Consider the following 27,730-nt stretch of genomic DNA (forward strand, 5'->3'; position numbering starts at 1 on the left):
TTTGAAAATTTACAACGCCCAACTGTCTTAGACGTCTGTTTAGTGGTTTGGCGATTACAATCGATTATTTGACTTCTCTATTATAATTTTCATGAGCTGTCCGGAATTGGAATCAAAGTGTCCGGAAATCAAGGCAAAAGTAAGGAAGCGTCAGGAATAAGAATCATGGGAAATCCACACATTTCCATTGATTTAAAATTATTCATGTTACGGAATCAAAATCTTCACCGACCATTTCAAAGCTAAGGGTTTTCAAGGCTCGAGGAATCATACAAACTGATTTATTTTATTTGCTTTCACTGAGACCTTAAGCGTCCGTAATATGAATCAAAACCGATATTAAATGATATCCCGGTAGGTTTTTTTTTGTAGAAGTCCCGAATAAATTTCTGGAAGGGATCTGAATGAGTTCCTGAAAAAATCCCTGTAGGAATTATTGATCCTTATGTATTATGTTGGTTAATAATTCTGCATTAAGGGTCAAAAGTTACCCATGACTTGAAAACGCTCTCGAAAATCCATTTTTGAACTGATATTCCTTCTTTTAGCTTTATATGATATATATGAATCCCTAAAATAGAACTCTGGGCAGCTTTTGCGGGTATGGCCATTCTGGACACAATGGCATAAGGACACATGGAACCTTTTTTTGAAGAAAATGGTAGATATCATATCCTGTAGTTTATACGCATGTATGGTACGACGGTTCAAATTTCATGGTTTTTCATTCCGATTCACAAGAGCATCAAGAGGACCAACAACTATATTTGACCGGATTTGGTAGGAGTATTCAAAAACTGGTTCCAGTAGGGTATGGTGTAGACATTTTCAGACCATCATATAGTTCTATCATGCGACAGTTCAAAATTCATTATTTTCCATCCAGACCTTGATATGTAGACGCATGCAAAAAATCAAACATAAAATTCTCTTTCTTGATTCTGGGGTTGCCTGGAGTGACCATTTTTGCATGTGTGTATTGTGTGGCAGGTACGAAAACACTCTATGCTCTGGTCAGTCGGGAATATTTCCAATCCTAAAAGATGCTCGACCAGTAGGATTCGAAAAATAATAATGTAAGGAATCGGTATCATTTGACAAGTCGTAATTCATGTCTTCTATATTTATGAGTAAAACGACATTTTATCACTGACGAATCATAACTTTTGACAGCAATCAAATGACCACTCTAAATGGGACTCCAAGGATTCCTTCAAAAAGTCCTCTCGAAATATCTCCAGAGACTCTTCAGAGATGACTCCAGGAATTTATTCGAAGATTCCTCCAGGGATTTTACCAGAAAATCCTCCAAAATAATCTCTCACGTAATCTCTAGAGGGATTTCTCCTGAGAGTATACCAGGGCTTTTACCAGAGATTTCACCAGGAGACATTTTAGACCGTTTCTAAAAGGGCTCTAAGATTACCTTCAGAAATTCCTCTAAAAATTTCGTCAAGGACTATTCCAGGAATTTTTGCAGGGATATTCCTACAGGGATTCTTTTTTAAGAGATTTCGCAAGGAGTTCCTGTGGGAATGTCTCCAGTGATTCCTTTATATATTTCTCCAGTAAAATCTTTTCTGGGATTCTTCCAGGAATTTCTTCTAAGATTCTTCTAGGATTTGTTTCAGGAATACTTCGAATTTTTTAAGCAGATTTTTCCAGAGATTTATCCTTGTATTTCTTCAGACGTCTCTCCAAAAAATTTTAAGAAACATCTCCAAGGATTCCTTTACTTCCACAACTCGCTCTAGAGATTTTACCAGGAAGTCCTCCAGGGATTTGATCAGGAATTCCTCCAGATGTTCTACAACTCACGAATTCCTCAATGAATTCTTCAAGAAAATCCAAGAATTCTAGCGTTAGCTTAGCGTAGTTACGCTATAGTTCGTAGATTGTTTCTCTTTGATAACCTAATGCAGACTGCTTTCAGGAACAATGCCGGGGAATAAACTTTGATACAATCTCAAACGAGAATTGAAAAAGCATGAATATTGCTATTCCCGGCCACGCCCATCTTTACCGTAACTTGGGATAGGGGAAAGAAATGTTGATGTAGCACTTACTTAATGAGAGGCCACCGACTGAGAGACACCCTCATAGGTGCTAGGAGAGTGGAGATTGAGATAGGTATAAAATGTCAAGATTCGTCTTTAAATCTAGCGATGGACCAAGGGCAATTGTTGTTTAGGTGTATTCAATTTAATCTTTTGAATGCCGGCATTCAAAAAGAAGACATTTGTTTTATTTAACGCATAGATAACTATGTTATAGTTTGTTGTTTTTATAACTGAAATATAACCCCGTTTTGTTATTAAGATGTTGAGCTTAATAAACTGCACAGTAATAAATAAAAAGCAGTATCGAGCCCTCCAGGGTCATCGGAACAAAAAAAAAGGGTATACGCGTAAATACGAATGAAAAAGTAAACATTGCACGAGAGATATTTACTGCTCAGCCATTTGCAAGCAAAACTGATCAAGATTCAAAATACAAATACAGTGGGAATCCGTTTTTGGCAACAAAATCGAAATTTTCAGTTGCCAAAAACTGAACCCATTTTTTAATTTAATTTTTCAATTATTTATTTTGAAAACATCATTTGAATGTTGTTACATCGTCCTTATGGAATTGCATGATATCGAGACTACGGAACGGTCAACTTCAAAACCGATTTCCGTAAGGTTGAACTATAGTATGAAGGTATAGTCTATATGTATGTATGTATGTACTTTTGATAGCTTTACTATTTTCAACGATTTTTATAGGCTTTATGCACACTATTTGTATGTTTGAGCCACGTGAAATCAATAATGCCCTAAGTGCCCTTTATTCAAGAACTAGACATTTCTTTAAAATTTCATTCAGAAATTCTACCACAGTTACTACCAGTAAAATTGCTGCATGACTTACTCCAAGGATCTCTCCAGATAATCCTACAGAGATTACTCTGGAATTTTTCAAGAAATTCGTTCTGGCCCTCCAATAAAGCATCCAGGGGTTCTACTAAGAGTTTCTCTTGGATTTTTTCCATAGATTCTCTCATAAATTCCTACAGGAATTTCATCAGAAATTACGCTAACAATTTCTCCATGAAATACCATAAGAAAAATGTATACTACAATTACTCCAGTAAAATCTTTACATCAATTCCTTTTGAAAAATCTTTTCAATCCCTCCGAATATTTCACCTGGGATTTCTACAAAAAAGAAAAATCTACAAAAAAGACAAATCTATACATGGGGTTTTCCCTGGATTTCTCTAGGAATTCCACTAGCAACATCTCTACAGAAGCATCTTGGGATACCTCCAAAGATTATCCAGGGAATCCTCCTTAGATGTCTCCAGGAGTTCTTCTGTAATTAACTTAGGTAATCCTTCCTTTAGGAGTTTTCCAAAGACCCTTAATGGGCAGGATGAGCTGGTAGAGAATCGACTGTATATTTTGATGAAATATGCTTTTCGTCTACGCAGTCTTTATCATGAAGAAACACGTTGAAAAAATAAAAACTGCGTAGCCGAAAACCATGTTTTATGTTTCAGGGATTTCTTCAGGAACTCCTCCGGAGATTTGCTCGGGATTCTCTCCATGAATCATGCATGAATTTCTCAAAGATCTCTTTCCAGAAATTTCACCGAGAATTCTCCTAGAGATTACTATGGATTTTTTGGAACGGTTCCTTCAAAAAACTTCTTCTGAAAAGGAGTTCCAGGAGAATCTTAAAAAAACAGGGCGGAATCGAAGTCCTCCATTTTTATTCTATTTGATGAAATCCCTGGAGGAATTCATGGGTGAATCTCTGTAGGAATTTATAGAGGAATTATCAGAAGAAGGATTTTAAGGAGGCCCAGAACGAATCTCTGGATAATTTTCAAAGGGAATACCTGAAGGATTACTTGGAAAAATCATAAGAATAATTTATGTAGTGAATTTCCTGGGAGATTTTCTGAAGGAAACTCTTGATGAATCTCTATAGGAATTTATGAAGTAATTTCTTGAAGAATCCTTAGATGAATTATCGGTGAAATCTCCGAAAGAATTCATGGAGCGATTTCTGGAGAAAGTAGATTGAATTCAATGACAGTAAGCAGCATGACGGTAGTTCAACTGCAACAACTTCTTCTCCTGAGCCGCTGCGTGAAAATTAAAATCATTTTCTTAGGTATGAGTTACTGGTGGAACGAGTTGATGATCAGTTAATAATCCTCTTCTGTTATCGAATTTACGAAGTCATTGATTGAAATAAAAAAAGGAGATTCGGCAATGGCGATGTGGTCCGGAATCGTTCAAATGAAACATCATTTAAGTGAATAATCGATCCAACGACCAAGAAAGTTAAAAATCGCTTGATCTCCCTAAATTTGTTTTATCTAAAAATGTTTTTTTTTTTTTCTAAAGCTAAGTATGCTGTTTCGCTCAAGAAAAGTAAAGAAATTCCTTGATTGAAAGGGTCAAGAAATTTCCTACAGAGAGCCCCCTTTGAAGTGACATTTCTTCTCAACTGCGTACTGCGATCAGAAAAATGTGATTTTCTTGACCATTTCTTGGGAGAAATTTTCCACGCATCGAGATAGGCGATTCCTTTTCTTGTCAGTAGCAAACCGGCCTTAAATGCTTACCCTCCTTCCCTCACCTCTTATTTAGTCTAATAACGTAGAGACACTTGATTCATTGAAATGGTCCGGATAAGAGAACCAGAATACACAGGTTCTCTAACCCGGATCATTGGTTACCTCTTATCAGAAAAAATCAACATAATGCATTTGGTGCTCCGAGCCAAAACTGCTCGTTGACATTATACATAAACCAAAATAATCCAATAATTGAGGTCGCAGGTGACTATGATCAATATGATGGGAAATTTTCCAATAGATGACCCTGGATTTTCTAGGAATCAAAATTTTTCTTGCAACGCATAATATAGAAAAATATCGAGAGAACTACTTGAGCAATTCCTGGAGAAATATCTGACGTAATCCTTTAACCAATTGTCGTAGTGTAATCTGGAGAAAGCCTTGAGAACATCTCTGCAAAAATCCCTGTAGAGATTTTCATAGAGAAATTCTTAGCTCTTTCTGGAGGAAAATAGTTGGTGAAGTTTTGGAGGAATATAGGGAGAAATCGCTTGAAGAGTCTTTGGAAGAATCTCTGAAGGTGTAATGATTCCTGTGAAAGATTCCTGAGTAATCCATTGATTTGATGAAGATTTTATTGGATGAATCTATAATGGAATCACTGGGGGAATTTCGGCATAAACTCCTGGCAAAATCGCAAAAGGAATCCCTGTAGAAATATCCCTGCTAAAAATCCTTGGAGGAATCCCAGGAGGAACTTCTGGCAAAATTCCTGAACGAGTTGCTGAAGGTATTTCTAGAGCCCTATCGGAACGAGTCTAGAAAATTTGGTAACGATCAAAAGTTCTTTCTGGAGGAATCTAATGGGTTTTGGAAAGAATCGTTAAAACGATTAAAGATATCCTGGAGGAACTTCTAAAAATCATGAAGTTCTTGAGTTTTTGACGAAATTTTTCAAAGGATTTCCTCGATAGTTTTATTGGGTCATCCCTGAAGACAATTTCTAACATTCTTGCATTGATGTTTGCAAGGGTCGTTGAAGGAATTCAAAGTAAAGACGTAAAGAAGGATTAGTTGAGGGAAATCGTTTGTTTATAAATTATAATAAACTTTTATAACAACAACAGCAGTAGTGACTTTTTCACGAAAAATGAATACAGCACACATTGGTTGCTACGACCAAAAGTCATGTAACCAAAAAAGTGTTTGTTCGAACTGGTGTAATATGGGTGGACAGTTAGTACTTACAGAACCTCGAACAATTCGCGCGAATATTGAACGATTTTTTTTTTAAACAATCGTTCGTGCATTGCGGGCGTAGTGTAATCAAGGCTTTATTAACAGAAAGTCGAAACTTTGTCTTAAGAACAAGCTTTTGATCTTCAAACAATGTTTCAGCTCGACCATGTTGTATGTTGTACCAATTTGGAGTAGCTGTTGTAAAACTAGGAAGAAAGTGGAGGATTCAAAATAAAATTTTGAAAATGATTCTGAAACTCCCTCTCTGGTATGGTACTAACGAGTTACATAGTATATGATAGTAACGTTGGAATAAACGAAAATAAAAATTAATAATTTTAGATGAAATCGTTGCGTTTTTTTTCTTTTACAAGCAGATGAAATCAACTCACTTGTTAAAATAATAAATTTAAAATCACTGCAGGCCATGATTAATCACAAAACAATGAAAACATCACGTCACATACCATTTCTATTTTCGAATGCTTGCTTCGATAAGACGAATAGCTATCTCTCCAACTCCCATCTCTCGATAACTAGAAAATAGCAAACACATCGAACCTTGTAAATGATCTCGCTAATCGGCGAAGTCTATTGCATACCAAGCCGCGGCAATCATTACCTGCAATCGCATACAATCTCGAGGCCGGCCGCAACTCACCTGTCCAACTTCCAGTCTAATCAGTCATTCCGAGCGCATCCCCATTTAGCAGGGGACAATACATATGCCTAATAGAGACAATTACGCCCACACGACAAATCCAACTGTCAATAATACAGTTGTTTGCATCGAAACAAACAAGAAGAAAACATGTTTTGATAACGGCTTAATTCGCCACCCCAGCAATAATGTTGACGGCTCGCAAATTGGCCAGTAGGTAGTAGTGGGTGCCTAACCTGCATAGACATCGTCTTTTAGACAATGCAGCAATCGCGTCGAAAGGCTATCAGTTGGACGAGAGAACCTCTCAGCCGTAGTCTGCGAAACCCGACCGATTTGACCAGTAGTGAGTGCGTCCCTCGTTGACCTTGCCCTTTTGTTCGTTGGATTCAAGTGCTTTCGGGAGAATGGATGCAGCGGAGAGCAGCAAATTAAGGTGAGATCTTGCGATATGAGTTGTGAGGGGTTATCTTAATTGACGGATTCTTTGGATGGTGATTTGCATTGGTTTGCGGCTGTCAACCGTTAAGCGATGGGATCGACGCTCCGATGTGGATGTTTTGGAAACGGCGACGCTACATAGTGGTGGTGATGGCATTTCTGGGATTCTTGAATCAGTACACGATGCGGACAAACCTCAGCGTAGCGATCGTGGCCATGACGGAGAATCGGACTGAGCAGTTTGCCAACGGAACGGTTCATAGCGTAAGTGAAACAGTGCAACAGAACAATAATTTTCGCTGGTCCCAAAGATCAAATTATGCGTATCTACTAAATTGGGGGTTGTTGAATCAAATGCCGGCTTAAGAACTGCTCAAACTTTCGCACGATACATTCATCAAGAAAGAAGTAAGAATAACTCATTGCCTTTCGAAAGCGCCTTAGGGAGTTTCAATTGCACGTATAATCACAAAGATATGCATTTTTTGTATTTTTTTAAACCCAAACTTTTGGACTGAGGTGTATATGAAACATGATTTGATTATAATAGATCATTGATTCGTTGTTTTGATGCGATGAGCGCCATTTTTTATGCTTATTTATATTTAAAAAGAGTGTGCCACCACATCAAAATAACGACGCCACCATACATGGGAAACGTGCCATTGTGACAGCTTTACTGTTATGTCAAACACACAAGACAACGGAGGTGCTTTCTATGCTTTTCCTAGCGATCATTTTGGTTATTTTTATAAACCATTTCACAATTATTTAATCGATGTATTTTATTGTTCAAATTTTTGCCATCTCTAATAGATTCTCTATACGAAATGCTACACCTGGCAGATGGAAGAAAAATTTAATTAATTCTTATGCTAATGGTTTAGATCTAATATTCAAATTTTCCATTTTTTTTTTTGCTCCATAATAGACTCCTGGCTGAAAAAATTTGTCACGCAAAAATATTGTCACATCATGTTTGCCATAGCTGTAATGGCTGCGTAGCTAGCAAAACCAACACATATTTACATATTTTGTCGTAAACTATTCCAAAAAATCTCATCAAGAACATCCTAAAAGTTTTCCTACTTCAATTTCAATTCAATTCTATTCGCCACCGCTGTAGTAGATATGGTACTTGAATGAAGCGTAGGCAATGGGGTTCACCGCTCGGAATTCACGTTCTCCGGTTCTCGGCCAGTGTATTTCCTGGATAGCTGCCACGTTCACGCCGACATTCCGCAGTTCAAGAGCCAGGGGCCCAACACGCGCGGGTTCATTCTAAGTTCTCACGTTCCAAGATCCAACTTTCCAATCGTTGTCCTTTATTATTCGTTGCCTGGTCTGTTGCCGTAAAATCAATCCGTAGGGTGATGTGCTAGTATCCATCGTATTAAGCATTGATCAGTGAGAACTGTAATTTTCCCAGCATTGCAGTGAATGATGCTGATACAAACCGATGATAAATCTTGATCTCTTTTTGGAAATAATGCAAAGAAAATGCACCTTACCGTATTCTCAATCCGTCGTATCGTTTCCAACTCCGTCGCAATCAGTTTCCAGATTCGTCTCACAACTTACGGCTCACTGTGATGTATTGAGTGGTTAAACCCAGTGATGGGAAATGTACTGTAGCAAACATTTACCACCTCGACATTCACATTTTTCTACACGACCATCAAAATCCAAAGCAAACCATGACCGTTCAAAACAAAAAAAAATGTCACGGCTCTTCAAAACTGTAATCTTCTTCTTCGCAACGTTTATTCAAACCCGAATGCGAAATGACTCGAGCACAGTGGTGACCCGATTTTTCCGGTTTTCGGGGTTTTGCATTTTAGCTCGATAAAGGCAGCATGAAATTGAACTTGTTTATATGTATCGCAACGGAATAATTGTGCTCTTGCTGTTAGCGCTAACAGATTTCAATCAGTTGAAAACACAAGCGAAATATTAGCTATTGAATGATTTAACATTTTTTTCAATCATTCACCTCGAGATGGCTGCCCGAAAACGGTCATAGTGGAGAGACAAAAACAGTCAAGCAGAGTGTGAACCGTTGGCAGCGCAACGCCTGATGGTATTGATGCTGCAGCTGCTTTGTGTTTTGGTTGACTGGCAGAATCGATGAACTGTGGCAAATTGTGATCACAGTTCTTAAGCCTGGTTAAACCACAACATATCAACGCTATAATAAAATGTTTTACTAGAATAAATAAATCTACGGGCATCTCCCTCCATTCCTTCAGCATGATGGAATATACTAATTTCCTTTAAAATTAATTGTTCGGCATCAAAATTCAGTCCAAACATATGAACACACTTCCTTTTGACCGTACAGTTATGGCATTTGCTCACAGTAGCGTTAGCGTTAGCGTAGTTACGGTATACTTCGTTGATTGGATACTAGCAACATTCATGTTTCTTTTTAATAATCTCATCCTGACTACTTTCAAGAACAAGGCACATCATAAACAAGAATACTAAAAGCATGAATATCGCTATTCCCGGCCACGCCCGTCTTTACCGTAACTTGGGATAGGGGAAGGAAATGTTGATGTAGCACTTACTTAATGAGAGGCCACCGACTCAGCGACATCCTCATAAGTGCTACGGAGTTGGAGGTTGGGGAAGGTATATTGTCAGGATTCGCCTAGAAAGCTGGCGATAGACCATAAATATTTGTTGTTTAAGCGTTTTCAAATTAATCTTTTGAATGCCGGCAATCAAAAGAGAAAACAATAGCTTATTTATAGTATAAATAGTATTTCGCGAAATGCTTGTCGATTGTGCAGTAATATTTTTGCTCAATAACCAGTAAAAAGCAAAACCGATCCCTCCAGGGTCATCGGATTGTATAAAATAACGATACGCGTAAAAAAATCACACCTATTGAAAAACTGTACTGGGTGGTACTGTAATTTTAGATAATCTAAAAACGAAAGGAAGCGCGTTCGAACTAAACATCCTAGGATAACACAGTCGGTTTTTCTGCTCAAAATTATACGAAAAGCAGAATCGATCCCTCCAGGGTCATCGAACGGTTAAAAAGCATCCACAACCGATTGTTGGTTGCGTAACACCCGCCCGGACAGAATGCGCAATCTGAACATAATTATCAAACTCCGAAAATAACATTTTCCGTTCAAGAAACGATCAGAAGTTTCACGACGCTTACAAAAACCATCCGGAAGGCTCACAAAAGAAAAAGTATCATACTGGAACAAACTCACCGGATTGATTCTCTAAATTTATGTGCTGCCTGTCACTTCCGGATGGTTCGGTGAAGCCAAAAACCAACAGTACTGAGGACACAAATCAAACAAATCACTTTTCCATTTTTCACTTTTCACTATTCCATTTCTGAATGTAAAAACTGTCCTGCTTGGGCTTCACGAAGCACTACCCAGCAAACAGGAAAAAAAAATCTCCGGCGACGAAAACATTCGCGAAACCGTGAGCCAAATCTATCGGACGACGCAAAACCGAACTGTCCTGCTTGGGCTTCATGAAGCACTCAGTTATGGCATTTGCTCACAGTACAGCGAAAACAACACAATCAAAGGAACCGTATTTTAACGTCGAGCACCGCGCACACTTTGATGCGCACAAGCTTTTTTTCTCAGTACGACGGATTGAATTTTGTTTACATTCTCAATTATACGCGGCGGTTGAGGAAATTTCGTAAAATTTGGTGATTTATTGAAGTTTTACCGCGTGTGATTGGAATGAAATCCTTCAGTGAAGAAGTACGAAGGTTTTCCATAGTGAAAATAAGTGCCCGGTGAAGTAAGTCACCCACGGGGGCGGGAAGAAACTTGTGTTGGAAAGTGGTGTGGCTCAGTCGATCGCTAAGCATTTCCCTCAAATCTTGTTCGTCCATGCGATTTCGGTGAAAAAGGGCAAAGTGGATAGTTGAACTGAAGTTATTTACCGAAATACAGTAGTTTTATTACATTTTTGGTGTACAATTGTACGAACCATAACAGCTTTCACAAAATTACACTTGGATAATGAATCTATGTTGCAGGTAAGTTTGAATATCCGCCGTAGAGGAACATTTAAAATTTGATACGACGAATAAAACAAAACCCTATTCTCTACTTTTGCTTTTCTTGGTTAGTGGAGAGTCTTCGATAGGCCACTTAACAAGGGTTGCGCTACCTACATCGTGCTAGAGGGACTGTTTCCTCGGTGCTGACACGATACAGTGTTGACCGTTTGTAATTTACAAGATGACCACGGCCATAGCCATCGCAACCATCCACCTTTATCAGGGCTTTGGACCTGTAGCTCTGGCTCTCAATAGTTTCAAGTTCTTTTGGAAATGCTACTATGGTGAGCTGTCATGCGCTAGCGGTGTTCTTGGCATATGATGACATGTAATTGGAATTAACTCCTTCGTGGAAGATGTACGAAGATTTTCCATATTGAAAATAAATGATCATTTTTTGGCGCCTTTATTGCTCTGAAACTCAAAGCTTTCTATTTAAACTTTTTATGTTCTTGTATATAACGTCGGCCCATGGTGCAAATATAGGACTATTATGGAGTGCAATGTTTGTATAAGGTTCTATTCAGTTTTAAAATGTTCAACTACGCACATCATTGAACGGCCCTATATTGGTAATCGGCAATGAGGATATATCAGTGCGCATCGTACCTTCGTGCTGTGCGTACACGAATTCTCTCTGCTCTTGGAAGTTTTCTTAAAAACTACCTAAAGCAATAAAACAGTACTTTTCAGTGCTACAAAAACAGTACTTTTCAGTGCTAAAATTCAAAACAGTACTTTTCAGTGCTACTAAAACAGTACTTTTCAGTACTATTTTTTTCTACTATTGATCCCTTTACGATCCTTGTTTGGACCCGTGCCTTCGATTTTTCGTTGGACCCGTTGGCGAAAGCTAGCGGTGGTAATCCTTCTTGGACACCGTCTAGGGAAAAAACCTCTCGAAGGTCACGTCTTTCTCGTTTATTAACTAAACATGGTATCAACAACTAACAAAAGGAAGGGTGAATCTCTGAATTCGCTACTTCCTTCCAAAAAAGTGGGTTTTAAAACTGTCACTACACGTGGCAAGAATGGAAGAAAGGACGCTTCCCCGGAATGCGAAGTTTCTTCCAAGGGTGAAATGAATAATTGTATTGAAATGAGCAATCAGTTCGATGCTCTAGACAAATTTTCCGAACACCAAATCGTAGCAGCCTCTAGCCCAGGCTCTTTGATTCAAGTGAGGAAGCAAAGAGTGCCGCCTATCGTGGTGAGTTGTTCCGAATTTGGGGGATTTAGGCAGGAGATCTTGAACTCCATTAGGGGAATCAAGGTTTCCTTCCAAATCTCAAAGAAAGGAGACTGTCGCGTTTTGCCGGAAACTCTTAAAGATCGTGAGCTTCTTCTCAAACATCTTGAAGAGAAGAAGCACAAATTTTTTACTTATGACGACAAAACTGAACGTTTGTTCAAAGTTGTCTTGAAAGGTCTCTCAAGTGACTATAAATCACCTGAAGAGATCAAAAATGGAATAAATGATTTACTTGGATTTTCCCCAGTCCAAGTAATCATTATGAAAAAGAGAACCCAATCTGGCATTGTTCGGAAAGGACTTTCTCAAGAATTTTATTTAGTTCACTTTAACAAAAAAGAACTAAATAATATTAAAGCTTTAGAAAAGGCAAAACTTTTGTTCGATGTCCGTGTGACGTGGGAACATTTCCAGAAACCTGGAGGAAATTACCAGAACCCCACTCAGTGCCGTCGGTGCCAAAAGTGGGGTCATGGTACAAAAAATTGTCGCATGGATGCTAAATGCATGATTTGCGGAGGTTCTTCTCACGCCAAAGACGTCTGTCCAGTGAAGGAAGATACCACCAAATTCATATGTTGTAATTGCGGGGCTAACCATAAGTCCAATTTTTGGAATTGTCCTTCACGCAAAAGGGTCATTGAGGCTCGTGCCAGGCAGATGAAAGATAATATCCGTTACGATAACGGTCGTTTCCGGAATTTGCCTGGTAGAGTATCGAACAATGCTCATTTTTCAGTTAACGATCGCTTGATCATGAATCATACCCATCAGGAAGATCATAATCATGCTCATTCACAAACAAATTTTAATCCGTCGGGTAGCCGTTCGAATCTTTCAATTTCGAATGTATCTACCCACGTAAAATCCTTTGCCGATATCGTAGCAGGAAATTCGAACTCCTCTCCTGTTCGATCCATGGGTACCCATTCTACTTGTTTCAAATCAAATGGAAAAAAACCCTACCGCCACAGGTAACTCCGCATCTTCGTCTACCGGAAATTCTAATGGGAAATCACATGACATGTCTGCCTCTGATTTTAATTTTCTAACTGAACAATTGAATCTAATGATTGATGCAATGTTCAAAGCCACCACTATGACTGAAGCAGTCCAAGTAGGTGTAAAATTTACAAATCAAATTGTTATTGGATTACGTTTTTCTAATGGATCCAAATAATAATTTAAATATTTTAAATTGGAATGCTCGTTCTCTGAATGGTAAAGAGGACGAGCTGTTTAATTTTCTTACGGTTAATAACGTGCATATAGCAGTTATTACCGAAACGTATTTAAAACCTGGATCTAAACTCAAAAGAGATCCTAACTTTTTTGTTTATCGTAATGATCGACTTGATGGGGCATGTGGGGGAGTTGCAATCATCATTCATAGGCGTATAAAACATCAACTGTTTTCATCATTTGAAACTAAAGTTTTTGAAACTTTAGGTGTTTCTGTTGAAACACAGTTTGGTAATAGTAGTTTACGGAACAAGGTGCAGAATGATGATTTTTACAGCACGAGTTGTAATTTTATCCTACGAGGCTTGCCGAGTAGGATAATTACGACGAGTGCTGTAAAAATCGAATTCTGCAACGAGTTACGTACAACATTTTTTGCAATTTCGTAGAAGACCACTTGAGGGTATCAGAAATTATATCGGAATGCATTCACCATTATTTTACAATTTCTAAGAAATTGTTGTGTTATGATTCATTACGCAACTCAAAACAGTTGTGTAATGAGAAAGCGTTGCGTAATGAATCATTACAGCACTGGTTTCAGTTAGGTAACGACTTTTCCCGCACTGCATACTTCAGTGCAGGAAAGTAGGCCGTTTCATGACAGATTGGCGTGATGAAAAACAGCCTATTACGATGAGAAATTGCAAAAATATACTTTCATAGCTGCCTATTTGCCTTTTCAATGCTCTGGACAGCAAGTTAATTTGCTCCAAACTGACTTGCGTAAATTGACTCGCAATAAGTCAAAATTTTTTGTCATTGGTGACTTTAATGCCAAACATCGGTCATGGAATAATTCTCAAAGTAATTCCAACGGCAGAATTTTATTTGATGAGTGCTCTTCAGGATATTTCTCAATTAAATACCCTGATAGCCCCACATGTTTTTCCTCTTCTAGAAATCCATCTACGATTGATTTGGCCTTAACCGACTCTAGTCATCTTTGTAGCCAACTGATTACTCATGCTGATTTTGATTCTGATCATGTCCCTGTTACATTTCAAATATCCCAAGAAGCGATTCTCAATCCTATCAGCTCAACTTTCAATTATTTACGAGCCGACTGGAATATATATAAAACGTATGTTGACTCTAATCTTGATGTTAACATTTCTTTAGAAACTAAACTTGATATTGACAATGCTCTTGAAACTTTAACAAATTCCATTGTTGAAGCCCGGAGCATTGCAATTCCAAAATGTGAAGTAAAATTTGAATCCGTGATTATAGACGATGATCTTAAACTCTTGATCCGTCTTAAAAACGTGAGGAGAAGGCAATTTCAACGCACTCGCGATCCTGCTATGAAAATTATATGGCAGGATTTGCAGAAAGAAATCAAGAAACGTTTTGCTCAATTAAGAAACAAAAATTTTGAAAATAAAATTTCTCAATTGGACCCTGGCTCTAAGCCCTTTTGGAAATTATCTAAAATCTTGAAAAAACCTCAGAAGCCAATACCGGCATTGAAAAAGGAAAACAAATTATTACTAACTAATTGCGAAAAAGCTCAAAAACTTGCTATGCAGTTTGAAAGCGCGCACAATTTTAATTTAGGACTTACTAGTCCAATTGAAAATGAAGTTACTCAGGAGTTCGAAAATATTCTCAATCAAGAGAACGTTTTCGAAAATGCCTGGGAGACTGATATGGAAGAAGTGAGAACTATTATTAAAAAATTCAAAAATATGAAAGCTCCTGGCGATGATGGAATTTTCTACATCCTCATCAAGAAACTTCCAGAAAGTAGCTTATCATTTTTAGTTGATATATTTAACAAATGTTTTCAATTAGCATATTTTCCTGACAAATGGAAAAATGCTAAGGTTGTTCCAATTTTAAAACCAGACAAAAATCCTGCAGAAGCTTCTAGCTATCGTCCAATCAGTTTGCTTTCCTCCATCAGTAAACTTTTTGAAAAGGTTATTTTGAACAGAATGATGGCCCACATCAACGAAAATTCAATTTTTGCCAATGAACAGTTCGGATTCCGCCATGGACATTCGACCACTCATCAACTTTTACGTGTAACAAATTTGATCCGTTCCAACAAATCTGAAGGCTATTCTACTGGTCTTGCTCTTCTAGACATAGAAAAAGCATTCGACAGTGTTTGGCATGAAGGTTTGATTGTAAAATTAAAAAACTTTAATTTTCCATCATACATTGTTAGAATAATTCAAAGTTATCTGTCAAATCGTACACTTCAGGTTAATTATCAGAACTCCAGATCTGAAAGACTTCCTGTAAGATCTGGTGTTCCTCAAGGCAGCATTTTGGGACCAATATTATACAATATTTTCACATCTGACTTACTTGAGTTACCTCTGGGATGTCAAAAATCTTTGTTTGCGGATGACACAGGCCTCTCCGCCAAAGGTCGAAGCCTGCGTGTCATCTGTAGTCGATTGCAAAAAAGTTTGGATATTTTTTCTTCATACTTGCAAAAATGGAAGATTTCTCCTAATGCTTCCAAAACTCAACTAATAATATTTCCACATAAACCAAAAGCTCTTTATTTGAAACCTTCAAGTAGACATGTTGTCACTATGAGAGGGGTTCCAATAAATTGGTCTGATGAAGTTAAGTATCTAGGGCTCATGCTAGATAAGAATTTAACTTTCAAAAATCACATTGAGGGCATTCAAGCCAAATGTAATAAATATGTAAAATGTCTCTATCCCCTTATTAATAGAAAATCAAAACTTTGTCTTAAGAACAAGCTTTTGATATTCAAACAAATTTTCAGGCCAGCCATGTTGTATGCTGTACCAATATGGACTAGCTGTTGAAATACCAGGGAGAAAGCTCTGCAGAGAATTCAAAATAGAATTTTGAAAATGATTCTGAGACTTCCTCCCTGGTATAGTACCAATGAGTTACATAGAATATCCAATGTTGAAACATTGGAACAAATGTCAAATAAAATAATTAATAATTTCAGGCAAAAATCGTTACAATCTTCTATTGCCACGATTAATGCGTTATATGTTTAGGTTAAGTTAGGTTAAGTATATTCAAAGCGTTTTTCTTTTCTCTTATAAGCAGGTGAAATCAACTCACCTGAACTGCTACGGCAAATGAAATGTAATATGTTGTTAACAAAATGTTAATGAAATCTTAAATTTGTTTTACCAAATTAGGATGATAGCGTTGTCTAATAACACAGAACACCTAGATATAAGAAATGAATGTAATGTGTGGAATGATACTAATAAAGAAATTAAAAAAAAAAAAAAAAAAAAAAAAAAAAAAAAAAAAAAAAAAAAAGAGGATATATACCGAGGTATAGAAAAGACATTCAGTGTGCGTGACATCAATATACGGCGCTAAAGGTTTCACAACTATAAGCAAGTGAGCTCCCATAAGAAGCCGTGTAAATTAGTGATCTAGTTATTTTTGTTTTCGTTTTTTCTCCTTGCTAATACATAACCATGACTTCTTTTTCCACACCTTGATATATATTTTTATCGGGTTATCGGCATATGTTTCAGTTATTTTCGTCAATTTTTTAACTTATTTGGCACAATAACCTCGCCGAGAAACTTTAGATACTCCGGATGAAAGAACAAATTTTCGCGGAAGTGGCAATTTGGATCGAAATATTCCGGTAGGGTGTGATGTGATCATTTTCAAACAATCATATAGTCCCATCATACGACAGCTCAAAATTCGTGATTTTTATCCAGCTTTCAATAGATACCATGCCAAATAAACTCCAACCTCTTTTTAAGACCACTGCTTTACGACAGAAATTCAGATTAACGACCGTTTTTATAAATGATCAATATCTTAAAATGTATTCAAAATAGAGGGTCATGATGTTCAGCAAAATTGTTCAGTAGTTCAAGGGCTAACATATGGTGCTCAATAAATTGCGGAATTCTGCCACTAGGCGGCGCTAGGGATCATCGAAATTTTGTTTTGCGGATATCTTAGGATCCTGACCACTTAGAAAGATGGCGTCTTCGGTAAACTTGTTGAGTAGCTCAACTTTGCCCAAGACGCCATGTCTACAGTATGGCCCATAAAAAAAATGCGAAAATGGTCATATCATGTTTTATGGTAGTTTTTAAATATAAAATCTGAATGAAACATAAATATTATTCATTACTTGTATTGCTCTATATTAATCCATATAGACTCAGTTTTTCGCTTTGGATATGATTTTTATCTGTAACTTTCATCTTACCAGAGAGGAATTGGAAGCATACCTTCAAATTTTATCATGCGCTCGTCGAGTTCAATATCTGTGTGTTGAAAGCTTCTAAAACATCAACGATGGCGTGGGATTCTTCACAGACCTTGTCTCCAGCAAACGCCCATATCAAATGATAGATTTGGTTCATACATGGGTAATTGGAGACTTAAACATATTTTCGAAAAAACGGCTCAATTTGGAGAGCTTTGATTGAACATTCATATAAGTGTGATAAGCGGCTCCGTTTTGCTCAAAACCTTTGAGCTAGGAATGATATAAGTTGTCTCTAACCGATGGAACACATTTCACCCTCAAAAATCTGTTATAGGCCTCCATATTTATTTTTTATTCAACCTTAACAAAAATTAAAGGCATATCAAACCTATAAGACGCAAATGCCCTTAAAACAATGACCCTGGCTAAATATTTTATTGTGATCATGAAAAACACGTTCTTAAAGAACTCCTCCATCCTCTGATACCAAACAAACTAAAATTTTCAACAATGAAGTGAGATTTTTGAAGGTCGAAAGTTTATCACCAGAGTATACGAAAATCAGACGCTGTTTTTAGCTTTGGGCGGACAAAACCTTTGAACTTATTTGCTTTATTACATTATCTAGAACAGTAAGAAAAATATGACAAAAATTGTCCTGGATAGCGAAGTTGTGTCAGAATATACTGCAATAATCAGAAATTACATTCACTATCAAAAACAATAAAAATAACGCTTGTGGATGCTATATTCACGTTCAAACAATTTTCGCATTTTTTTATGGGCCATACTGTATGTGGTCAGGATCCGGAGCTATCCGCAAAACAAAGATTTTATGCGCACTAGCGCCGCCTGGTGGCAAATATCGAATTTCTTGGCTAGAATAATGATAGTCCTTGAGCTACTAAACAACATAGCCGAAGATGCCATCTTTCTAAGTGGTCTGGATCCTGAGCTATCCGGAAAACAAAAGTTGCATGCACACTTGTATTGCCTAGTGGCGCAATTTCACTTAAGCAGTGTTGCCAGCTACGACAAAATTTTGAACCCCTTATGAAAAACAGGATTACAGTTGAAGAGTATTGCTATGTTGCTAAGCATTCTTTTTCGCTCAAGTTTTATGACTTTGATCTTTTATTTATTCTTCTTAAACAGTGTTGCCAGCCACATGAACATGCGTGATTCGGCCGACTGTATGGCACGCAACACTTCCTTCAACTTTGGTGAACATTCGGTATCTTTAAAAAATTTTGGTATTTGCATATCACATTCCCATAAAATTGGTTCTTTTGATAACAATCGAGCAGTGTTGCCATCTATTACGAAAACATAAAAACTTGAACGGCCATTTTTGGGAAGTTCTCAGCCCATGCTTCAACTATGCCCAGTATCTCGAATCAGTATTTCCACATCTAGACGTGGAATTTTTCAAAAACATAAATATAACCCTGATTTTCTTTTACGACCGATTTTTTTACGACCCCCCGATTACGGAGGGGTGTACCAAACATAAATTTCTTCTTCTTGCTCTTGACGTTACGTCCCATCCGGAACAGAGCTTGTTTCTCAGCTTAGTGTTCCTATAAAAACTTTTACAATTATTTATTGAGACATATCTTTGCCGATTGAGCATTTTAACATGTGTATATCGTGGAGATACTTGATGCTCTTGGAAGTCGGAAAAATTTCTAAACGATACACGAACCCATGTCAGATTGGTCTTGCTGAAAAGCTGCGTGTTAACTGCTACGGCTATCTTGGCCCCACAAACATAACATTACACAGGTAACCAGGAAGCACTTAATAAAGCATTTATTTAGCAGTATATTCGCCTGTATTGCATGTCATTAAATGCTATCAAGTCGTATATGCGCCTTATATGCTACCAAAATGCAAGCTTTGACCCGATATACGGCTGCTTAAATGCTTGGCCTTCAGAAATTTCGTATCCGACTGTCAAAAATGATAACGTCCAGATCGTAACGTCTCACGTGGAGCAAAAAAAAAAAAAAAATATCTCCTTTATCATTCCTCCACCCCTTAATCTTTCGTACCTATTGTCTTCTTTTAGTACTGTTTCTGTCTTTATCTCAAATCGCTGCTGTTTCCACTATAATATATTTTGTTCATATAAGTTGATACTTGTTCTTTTGTCAATCCACTGGGATTCGAACCTACGATCCTACGATTGTTGAGTACAAATTGGTTGAGTTCCGCGCTACAGGATGAGCTATACATAAAATAGTAAGAGATCTGTTATTGGCGTTGCAGTCAGTGTAAATCAAAAGCTGATTCGTTTCAATTGTCCGACGTTTCGATGTATTTAACACCTTTTTCAAGTATTCTAGCTTAGCTTAGCTTAGCTTAGCTTAGACTGACTACACATATCAATGGTTGCTATTCCGTGATTGACCGAAGTCAGTGAAAATGCACAAAGAATCAACTAGAAGTTCGGCTGGGATTGGCCATAATCTTCTTCAGTGTGCATAATTCAGTGCCTCTATTTATACAGGGTCAATAACGGCGCCGGCCACGTCCTTGTAGTCAGGTGGGATTGGGGGAAGGAATGTTAGTGTGTAACCTTTGCTTTTTGGAGACCGTGTTTGCCTCTGCATCTCCACAAAGGTTACTGGGAGGGATGTTTGTTAATGGGGAGGATCGTTGGGTCATAGGATTCACTTTGATAAGCGATTAGACCATGATAAACAATGATTTGTGAGATATATACATGCTTATACGTAAATATAATATTTTCATTTGATATGAACAATTTCTATGTAGAGGAAAATTATGCCGACACTTGAGGTGACGAACCATTCAAAGTTTGTTGAACAAATACCTAAATGTAACATTCCTACAGCTGTCATGACGAAAGCATGTGTTATTATATTTTACTCATTTGAAAAGAAACAAAAAACTCGATTGGCTGGGACATCATAGAACACTCTTATTCTTATGCCGACACTTACAGTGGCGAACCATCCAAAGTTTGTTGAATAAAGTGAACCTTTCGCAAGTCTACACTTGTAGTGTCGAACCATTCAAAGTTTTTTTAATTACAAAAATAAAGGTATAGAAGAGGTGTTCTGAAAAAAAAAATGTTAAACATAAATAAATCATGAATCAGAGTTTGTGTCGACACTCACAGTGACGAACCATCCATAGTTTGTTGAAAAATCATATTTACATCCCACCATTGTAACGATTGAATGTGCAGTCATACATATTTTATAGATTAGAAATAGTAGCATGAAACGAACTCACCAATTGATCCGTTATCCTTGACTGAGCAGCCACAATCCACTTTCGCCTTCACTAATTTGCTCGGCTATAAAAAAGCACTCAGGAAAAAAAAAATAAGCACGCGACCCAAAAAGAATAAAAAAAAAACTGTTCGGGCTTTCTTGACGCACTGCCCACTGCCCAGGAGCAAGCGTCAAGGTCGAAGGATCAGACAGAACTAACCGATCGCGGCACTTTTTCAGTTACTCCAACCGAACTCACCGATCACGCCACTTTTTCACGTACTAGACCAACGCGCGACATGTTTGATCCTGCCCTCGTCGCACGCCCCGGCAAAAGCAAGTGTCAAGGTCGAAAGATCAAACAGAACTCTTAACACCTTTTTCAAGTATTCTAAAATATAAACGTTTAGGTACATAAATATCAATTGGTCAAGGAATTTTACAAGTCTTACAGACAGTACAACCTTTGGTTCATGTTGAACATTTAACCAGTCGTTTGAAAACGCTATTTAAGAAAGGCTATCCAAACATCGTTCTGGCAACACGGAATGAACGGACCGTAGGATCTTTTTTCACCAATACCAAGGACGTCATCCCAACTCTCATGAAAACAAATGTCATATACAGAGTTCTATGCAACAGCTGTGATGCGAGCTACGTTGGACTCACTACCACAACTCTAAAACAACGTCTTTCCAACCACCAATCAGACGTAAACAAATTGTAAAAGATGACAGAACGCAATCCTGAAAGTCCGACAATATCATATGATCTTGCTGACTTGAAGGAGAAAACTGCCTTACCCCAACATTGCATAGAGAAGGATCATAGGTTCGCATTCGACAAAGTCAAAATACTTGACCAACATCGTCGCTCCTCTGCATTACCTATATTGGAAGTTTGCCATATAGTCAACACTGATCATACGGTAAACAAACGATCAGATGTTGACTGTTCATCTTCACAGTATGCTGGTGTCTTACACACAATCAAAACCCAAAGAAGAGAACACAATGACACAGAGAGAGGTGAACGCCATTTGCTTGCAGAAGAACGAAAACAACCAACACACAACCAAACTTGAAAGCCGGCTTGTATACAACATAGTATAGTTAATTAAGAACGAAACGACAGATGGACAAGTAGATTTACGACAAAGAAAACTAAATTAGAATCAGTGTTTTTACAACTAAGAGTTTATTGTGCCAGTAATTATATTAATTTAGAATATTTTGACTTAGTATAAATGAATAATGTTTTCTGTAATGTTTGTAGGAAGTTTTGTTTGAATGTTTAAATGTGTAATGACCACTGCTCGACAGTTAGAGCCACCTGACGAAAAAGCTATTGTTTCTGTAAGACTTGTAAAATTTCTTGACCAATTGATATTTATGTACCTAAACGTTTATATTTTAGAATACTTGAAAAAGGTGTTAAATACATCGAAACGTCGGACAATTGAAACGTATCAGCTTTTGATTTACACTGACTGCAACGCCAATAACAGATTACTGCCAGTTCCCTCAGTCGATAGCATTCCTCCGAATCATAAAATAGTAATACACGTAGATATTTTGCAATACTTAAGCTTTGCTTCTACTGGATTTAATTCCTGCTTCGCAGACATTTGCTGATTAGGCGATCGAATGAATTAGCTATTGGCATGAGAAAGATTTTTCTTCTGTTGGTTCGACCATCGTAAGTGGATAGTAGAGAAAGAGAGAAAGAATGGCGTTAAGTCGATCGATAGTGTTAGGTATGCATGAATGTGACACTCATGCAGCCTACCGGCATACCCTTTCCTGTTATTCTAGAAGAACGTAAAACATAGAAAAAGATGAAATTATGTATTTTTGTCTTGCTTCTGCTTAAAATTTTAATACCTCACAGAAATAAGAACACCAATGTATCATTGAAGAAAAATAATTTGAATATACGTTTACTTCATCATTTACAAGAAACTCGTCAGAGATAATTAACAGAAATCTCTACAGAGATTTCTCCCAGGAATTCCACAAGTGATGTCTTAATGGACTCCTCCAAGAAAAACTTATGGTCACTCTGCCAGGAGTTCCTACAGGGATTCTTCCAGGGGTTATTGCTGGGATTTCTGCAGGAAAATCTCTACAGGGAGTTTCCGCAGGAATGCTTCCAGTGAATCCTTCATAATTCCTCAAGTAAAATCGTTACTGGAATTCCTCTAGGTATTTTTCTAAGGATTCTTCCTGAAAGCCTTTCAGACATTCCTACAGAAATTATTCAAGCGATTTATTCTGTTATTCTTCAAGGAATTCCTCTAGAAACTCCTTCAAGGATTCATCTAAGAAAAACTCTATAGAGATCCTTGCGGAAATGCTTCTAAGTCTTTCTTCTCTTCAAAGATGACTCCAGATTTTTCAAGGGAATAATGCGGATATTCTCTCACAGATTCCTCCAGAGAGTCCTTCAAGAATTTATTTAGGAAAAACTCTATAGGGAGTCTTTCTTTCAGAGGTTACGCTAGAACAATCTCTTCAAGGATTACTCCATATATTTTATCAAAAAATGCAGGGTTTCCCCAGGTTCCATGGATTCCCTCAGGCTCCATGGATTCCTCCAGGGATGGCTCCTGGGATTCCATCAAGAAATTCCCCAGGGATCAGGAATTCTTCCTGGGATTCTTTACTTTCAGGTTTTTTTTTGGGATATTTTCCTAGGATTTTTTTAAGGAATACCTATACCTCCTGGAAAATCGCTAGGTGAATTACTTCAAGGAATTTTCAAAGTAATCTTCCATGGATTTTCTGCAGAGATTCGTTGTTGCCTTCTAAAAATTTCTCCGGGGGCTCCTTCAAGAATTCCTCTAGAAATTTCTCCAAAGATTAACTATGGAATTCTACTCTAGGAATTTCACCAGAAAACCCTCTAAGAATTTCTCCAGGGATAACAGAGGAGAAAATTACTTCATGGATTCTGCCAGATATTTCTCGAGAGATTTCCTCAGAAAGATTTTCATGGATCGCTCCAAGAATAACCTAGAAATTTCTGCCGCAATATCTCTGCAGGGATTTTTTCAGGGACTCCTCCCACATAATCTTTACAGTGATTCTTCCAGGGATCCTTCAAGGATTTCGCCAGGAATTTCTCCAGGGATTCCTTCTGAGATGCCTCCAGGGATTCCTTCGGCAATTAAATCAGGTAATCTTTCATTGATTCATTTAGCAATTTACCTAGGTTCTTCTTCTTCTTGGCATTAACCCACCAATTTATTCAAGAATTTCTCCAGGAATTACTCCAGAAAATCTCTACATGAGTTGCTCTGAAAACTGTTCCAGAGCTTTAGGAATTCCTCCAGAGATTTCCTCGTGTACTCATCCAGAGACTCCTGCAAGATTTTTTTCTAAGGCTTTTCCAAAGAATCTTCCAGGAATTAGGCAAGATTTTTTTTCAAGTTATTCTCCCAGATTAGATTATTAATGAGTGCAAAAGTGATTCTGTTTCCCGATCTTGTGAAGTAGGTCCCTTGAAATGCAACTTACCATCATCCCTCAACACGTAGGTGACTCAAGCCTCTCAGAGATATACCCTAAGGATTGCTTCAGAGGTTTCTACATATTTATTTTTTCTATAGGAGATTATCCAGGGATCTCTTGGGATTACTAACAGGATTTTTTCATTAAATTTTTCTAGAGGTACCTCCGGGGATGGCTCAAAGAATTTCTCCAGCGATTTATCCTGGACTTTATCCAGGTACTTTCATAAACTGCGTTTCTAAATTACACTGGCCTATCTTGCCCCTTCTTACTCTGTATTTGAATATTTATACTTACATTGTCATGTGATCCACTCATTCCGCTGGTATACTGAATCCGTGAAAACTCTGATGAAAGCTTTTAATTTATTTCAGGAACAATATTTCGATTGGGATTCCAAAGTTCAGGGATATATTCTCAGCTCTTTCTTCTACGGATACCTCATCACCCAAATACCCGGAGGATTCGTCTCAAACTGGTTTGGTCCACATATTGTAATTTATCCGTTGGAAGTTCTATAAGGCAATGACGAAATTTTCTCCATCGCAGGCTTTTGGAATCGGCGTTGGAGCATCATCAGTTCTGACCCTGTTGACTCCTCTGGCAGCTCATGTCGGATACGGATGGGTCATCGCGGTTCGGGTTTTGGAGGGAATTTTCCAAGGCGTCACTTTCCCATGTATGCATGCAATTTGGTCACGCTGGGCGCCACCAAGTGAGAGATCCCGGATGGTTCTGTTCTCGTTTGCCGGAGTGTTTATGGGAACGATTCTGGGAATGCTGTTAAGTGGCGTCATGGCAAAGAACTGGAACTGGGAAAGTGTGTTTTATTTCTTTGGCGCTTTTGGATGCGCTTGGTACGTTGGATGGCTGATACTTGTTAGAAATTCTCCGGAGGACGATCGCTTCATAACTACAAAGGAGAAAGAGTTCATTCTGCTAAGCTTGGGTAGAAATGAGCAGGACAGTCAGAAGGTGAAGCATCCTTGGAAGGGAATACTCACCTCAACAGCCGTATATGGCCTAATTACGGCTAACTTCTGTCATAATTGGGGCTTTTACACGCTCCTGACGCAGCTGCCGAGGTTCTTGAAGGAAGCATTACATTACGGAGTGCAGTCCAGTGGGTTCATTGCAGCCGTACCGTACTTCGGCATGAGTGTTACCTTGTACATCGCTGGATACCTTGCTGATTGGTTCCAAATCAAAGGAATTCTCACTACCACTCAAGTGCGCCGTAACTTCAACTGTGGAGCTTTCCTGGTTCAGACCGTATCCATGATCGTTACCGCTGCTGTTTTTACTCCGGCCGTATCGATCGTGTTCATAACCTTGGCCGTCTCAGCTGGAGCTTTCGCTTGGAGTGGATATGCCGTTAATCATCTGGATCTGTCTCCGAAAAGTGCCGGACTGTTGATGGGAATCTCGAACTCTTTCGGCACTGGCGCAGGGATCATTACACCAATAGTAGTGGGATATTTGACGACGGGAAACTCACCCAGCGAGTGGAAGTTGGTGTTCTACATTGCGGCCGGAGTTTACGCATTTGGCTTAGTGGTGTATTGGTTTTGGGCATCGGGTGAGTTACAGCCTTGGTCGATTGAGATGCAAGAACGAGAGAAAAAAGAACAAGAAGCGAGAAATGCATGTTTTGTCTATGTTAATAAAATTAATGTTGAGGAGTAAGTTTATATGTTTTTATGTTTGTTTAAATTACAAGAACTTTTCACTGATAAAGCGGTGCTCTGCATACGTTTTTATCTCAGACAGAGAGGGAAACCTCTACATACAGTCATAGGTATTACATGATAGGTTAGGTGTACCAGTTATGGACATAATGGTTCCCTATTTCGCCATTCGTGATAATTTGATTATTTTCAAATTTTTAATCATTCTGTGTGTTTTAGTAGCTTGATTTCAAATGAAGCTTGATGTTAAAACATTCAAAAATATTCAAAATGTGAAAGTTTTCGAGAAAACACATATGGCCAAATAGGGAACCCCTATAGCCATAACTGGTATACTTTCCCTATTAGAACGATGTTAGTTTGGAAATGATTGTTTGCTCATTTACAATGTAAATAAATGGATATAAGTGAACTTTTCTGCCGTTATATGGCAGATAAAAATCTTCGTGAAAATGGCAATGTGAACATTGGCGTAGCTAGGATTTTTGTCTGGAGGGGGCCTGAGGGGGGCCTAGCATATACCTGTTTTTACAGATGTGTTATTATTATTATCTCCATTAGGGAGATTTTCAGCCCACGGCTGGTTCATCTCCAATTTACAGATGTAATGTCGGTCGCAAAAATCACGATTTTCACAAATTTCGTATTATTAACAGATTTGTATTGATTTTAATAATTTGTGATTAAGTCTCATTTCGCGGCACATCAGTTTCATTTGTAGTTTAAATGTACAAATTCATTATTTTTGTAATCCTTCAAGAATTCTAGCGAAAAAATCACGAGGGATGTCCTTTGTAATTCTTCCAAGATTTTTTCAAGCATTCAATCATGTTCTTTGAAGAGATTCCTCTTAGAATTCTTAAGGAAATTTCGTTATGAATTATTTTTATAATTTTCAGTGCTTTCATCAAGAACTCTTTTACCAGTATTCACGAAGTTCATCCTGGGCTTTCCACAGAAAATCATACCCAGACTTTCTGATCTCACCAGAAAAATTCTCGAAAAATCTGTATCGAATTACTTAAACAATCTCTCGAAGAATTCGGCCAGAAAATGTATTAGAAATTCTTTTAATCATTTCTTTTGGAAGGTCCTCTACGTACTTATTATATATAAACTGTTAGTTTAAAGTGTCCTCCAGTTGCTCATTAATAATTTGTTTAGGATTTTAATCAGAAAGAAACACCAAAAATGTCTTCAAGATCACCAAGCAAGGATTCATTTTACGAATTCCTCAGAACAATTTGCTTTTGAAGCCCTACAGTGCTGTTTGAAAATAATCACAATAAAAAATATCCAGACTTCCCGCAAAAAAATCTGGAGGTGTTACTCTAAATGTTCCTCGTAATATTCCACAAAAATGTTATGTTCAATTAAAAAGAATCCAATTGGGAAATTGTTATTCTCATGATTTCTCAAAGAAGTTCTCTGCCTATCTATCTGGAAGGAAGAACAGTTAAAATTGAGTCTCTGAAGAAGGTCCCAAACGGACTGAAACGTTGGACAAAATAAAATAACAGTTTTTTTAATTTTGTCAGGACTGAAAAGCCAATCTATCATCAACGCAGATCTACCTGCATTTTTTCTATTTTTCTAAAATCAAGGAGCAACATCCCCCATTC

At 37.8% G+C, this 27,730-nt stretch overlaps 1 protein-coding gene across 1 annotated transcript; it reads left to right on the forward strand.

The window, feature by feature from the left end:
- Window positions 1–6,690: 6,690 nt before the first annotated feature.
- Window positions 6,691–26,157, forward strand: LOC5564448 (sialin). The gene is made up of 4 exons (XM_021842081.1): window positions 6,691–6,912; window positions 7,007–7,181; window positions 24,795–24,914; window positions 24,970–26,157. Exons 1-4 carry the CDS (start codon window positions 6,884–6,886, stop codon window positions 26,104–26,106), a joined length of 1,461 nt encoding a protein of 486 aa, XP_021697773.1. The 5' UTR covers window positions 6,691–6,883; the 3' UTR covers window positions 26,107–26,157.
- The last annotated feature ends 1,573 nt before the right edge of the window (window positions 26,158–27,730 follow it).

This window comes from Aedes aegypti, chromosome 2 (genome assembly GCF_002204515.2).
Source record: "Aedes aegypti strain LVP_AGWG chromosome 2, AaegL5.0 Primary Assembly, whole genome shotgun sequence".
NCBI classification, from domain to species: Eukaryota; Metazoa; Arthropoda; class Insecta; order Diptera; family Culicidae; genus Aedes; species Aedes aegypti.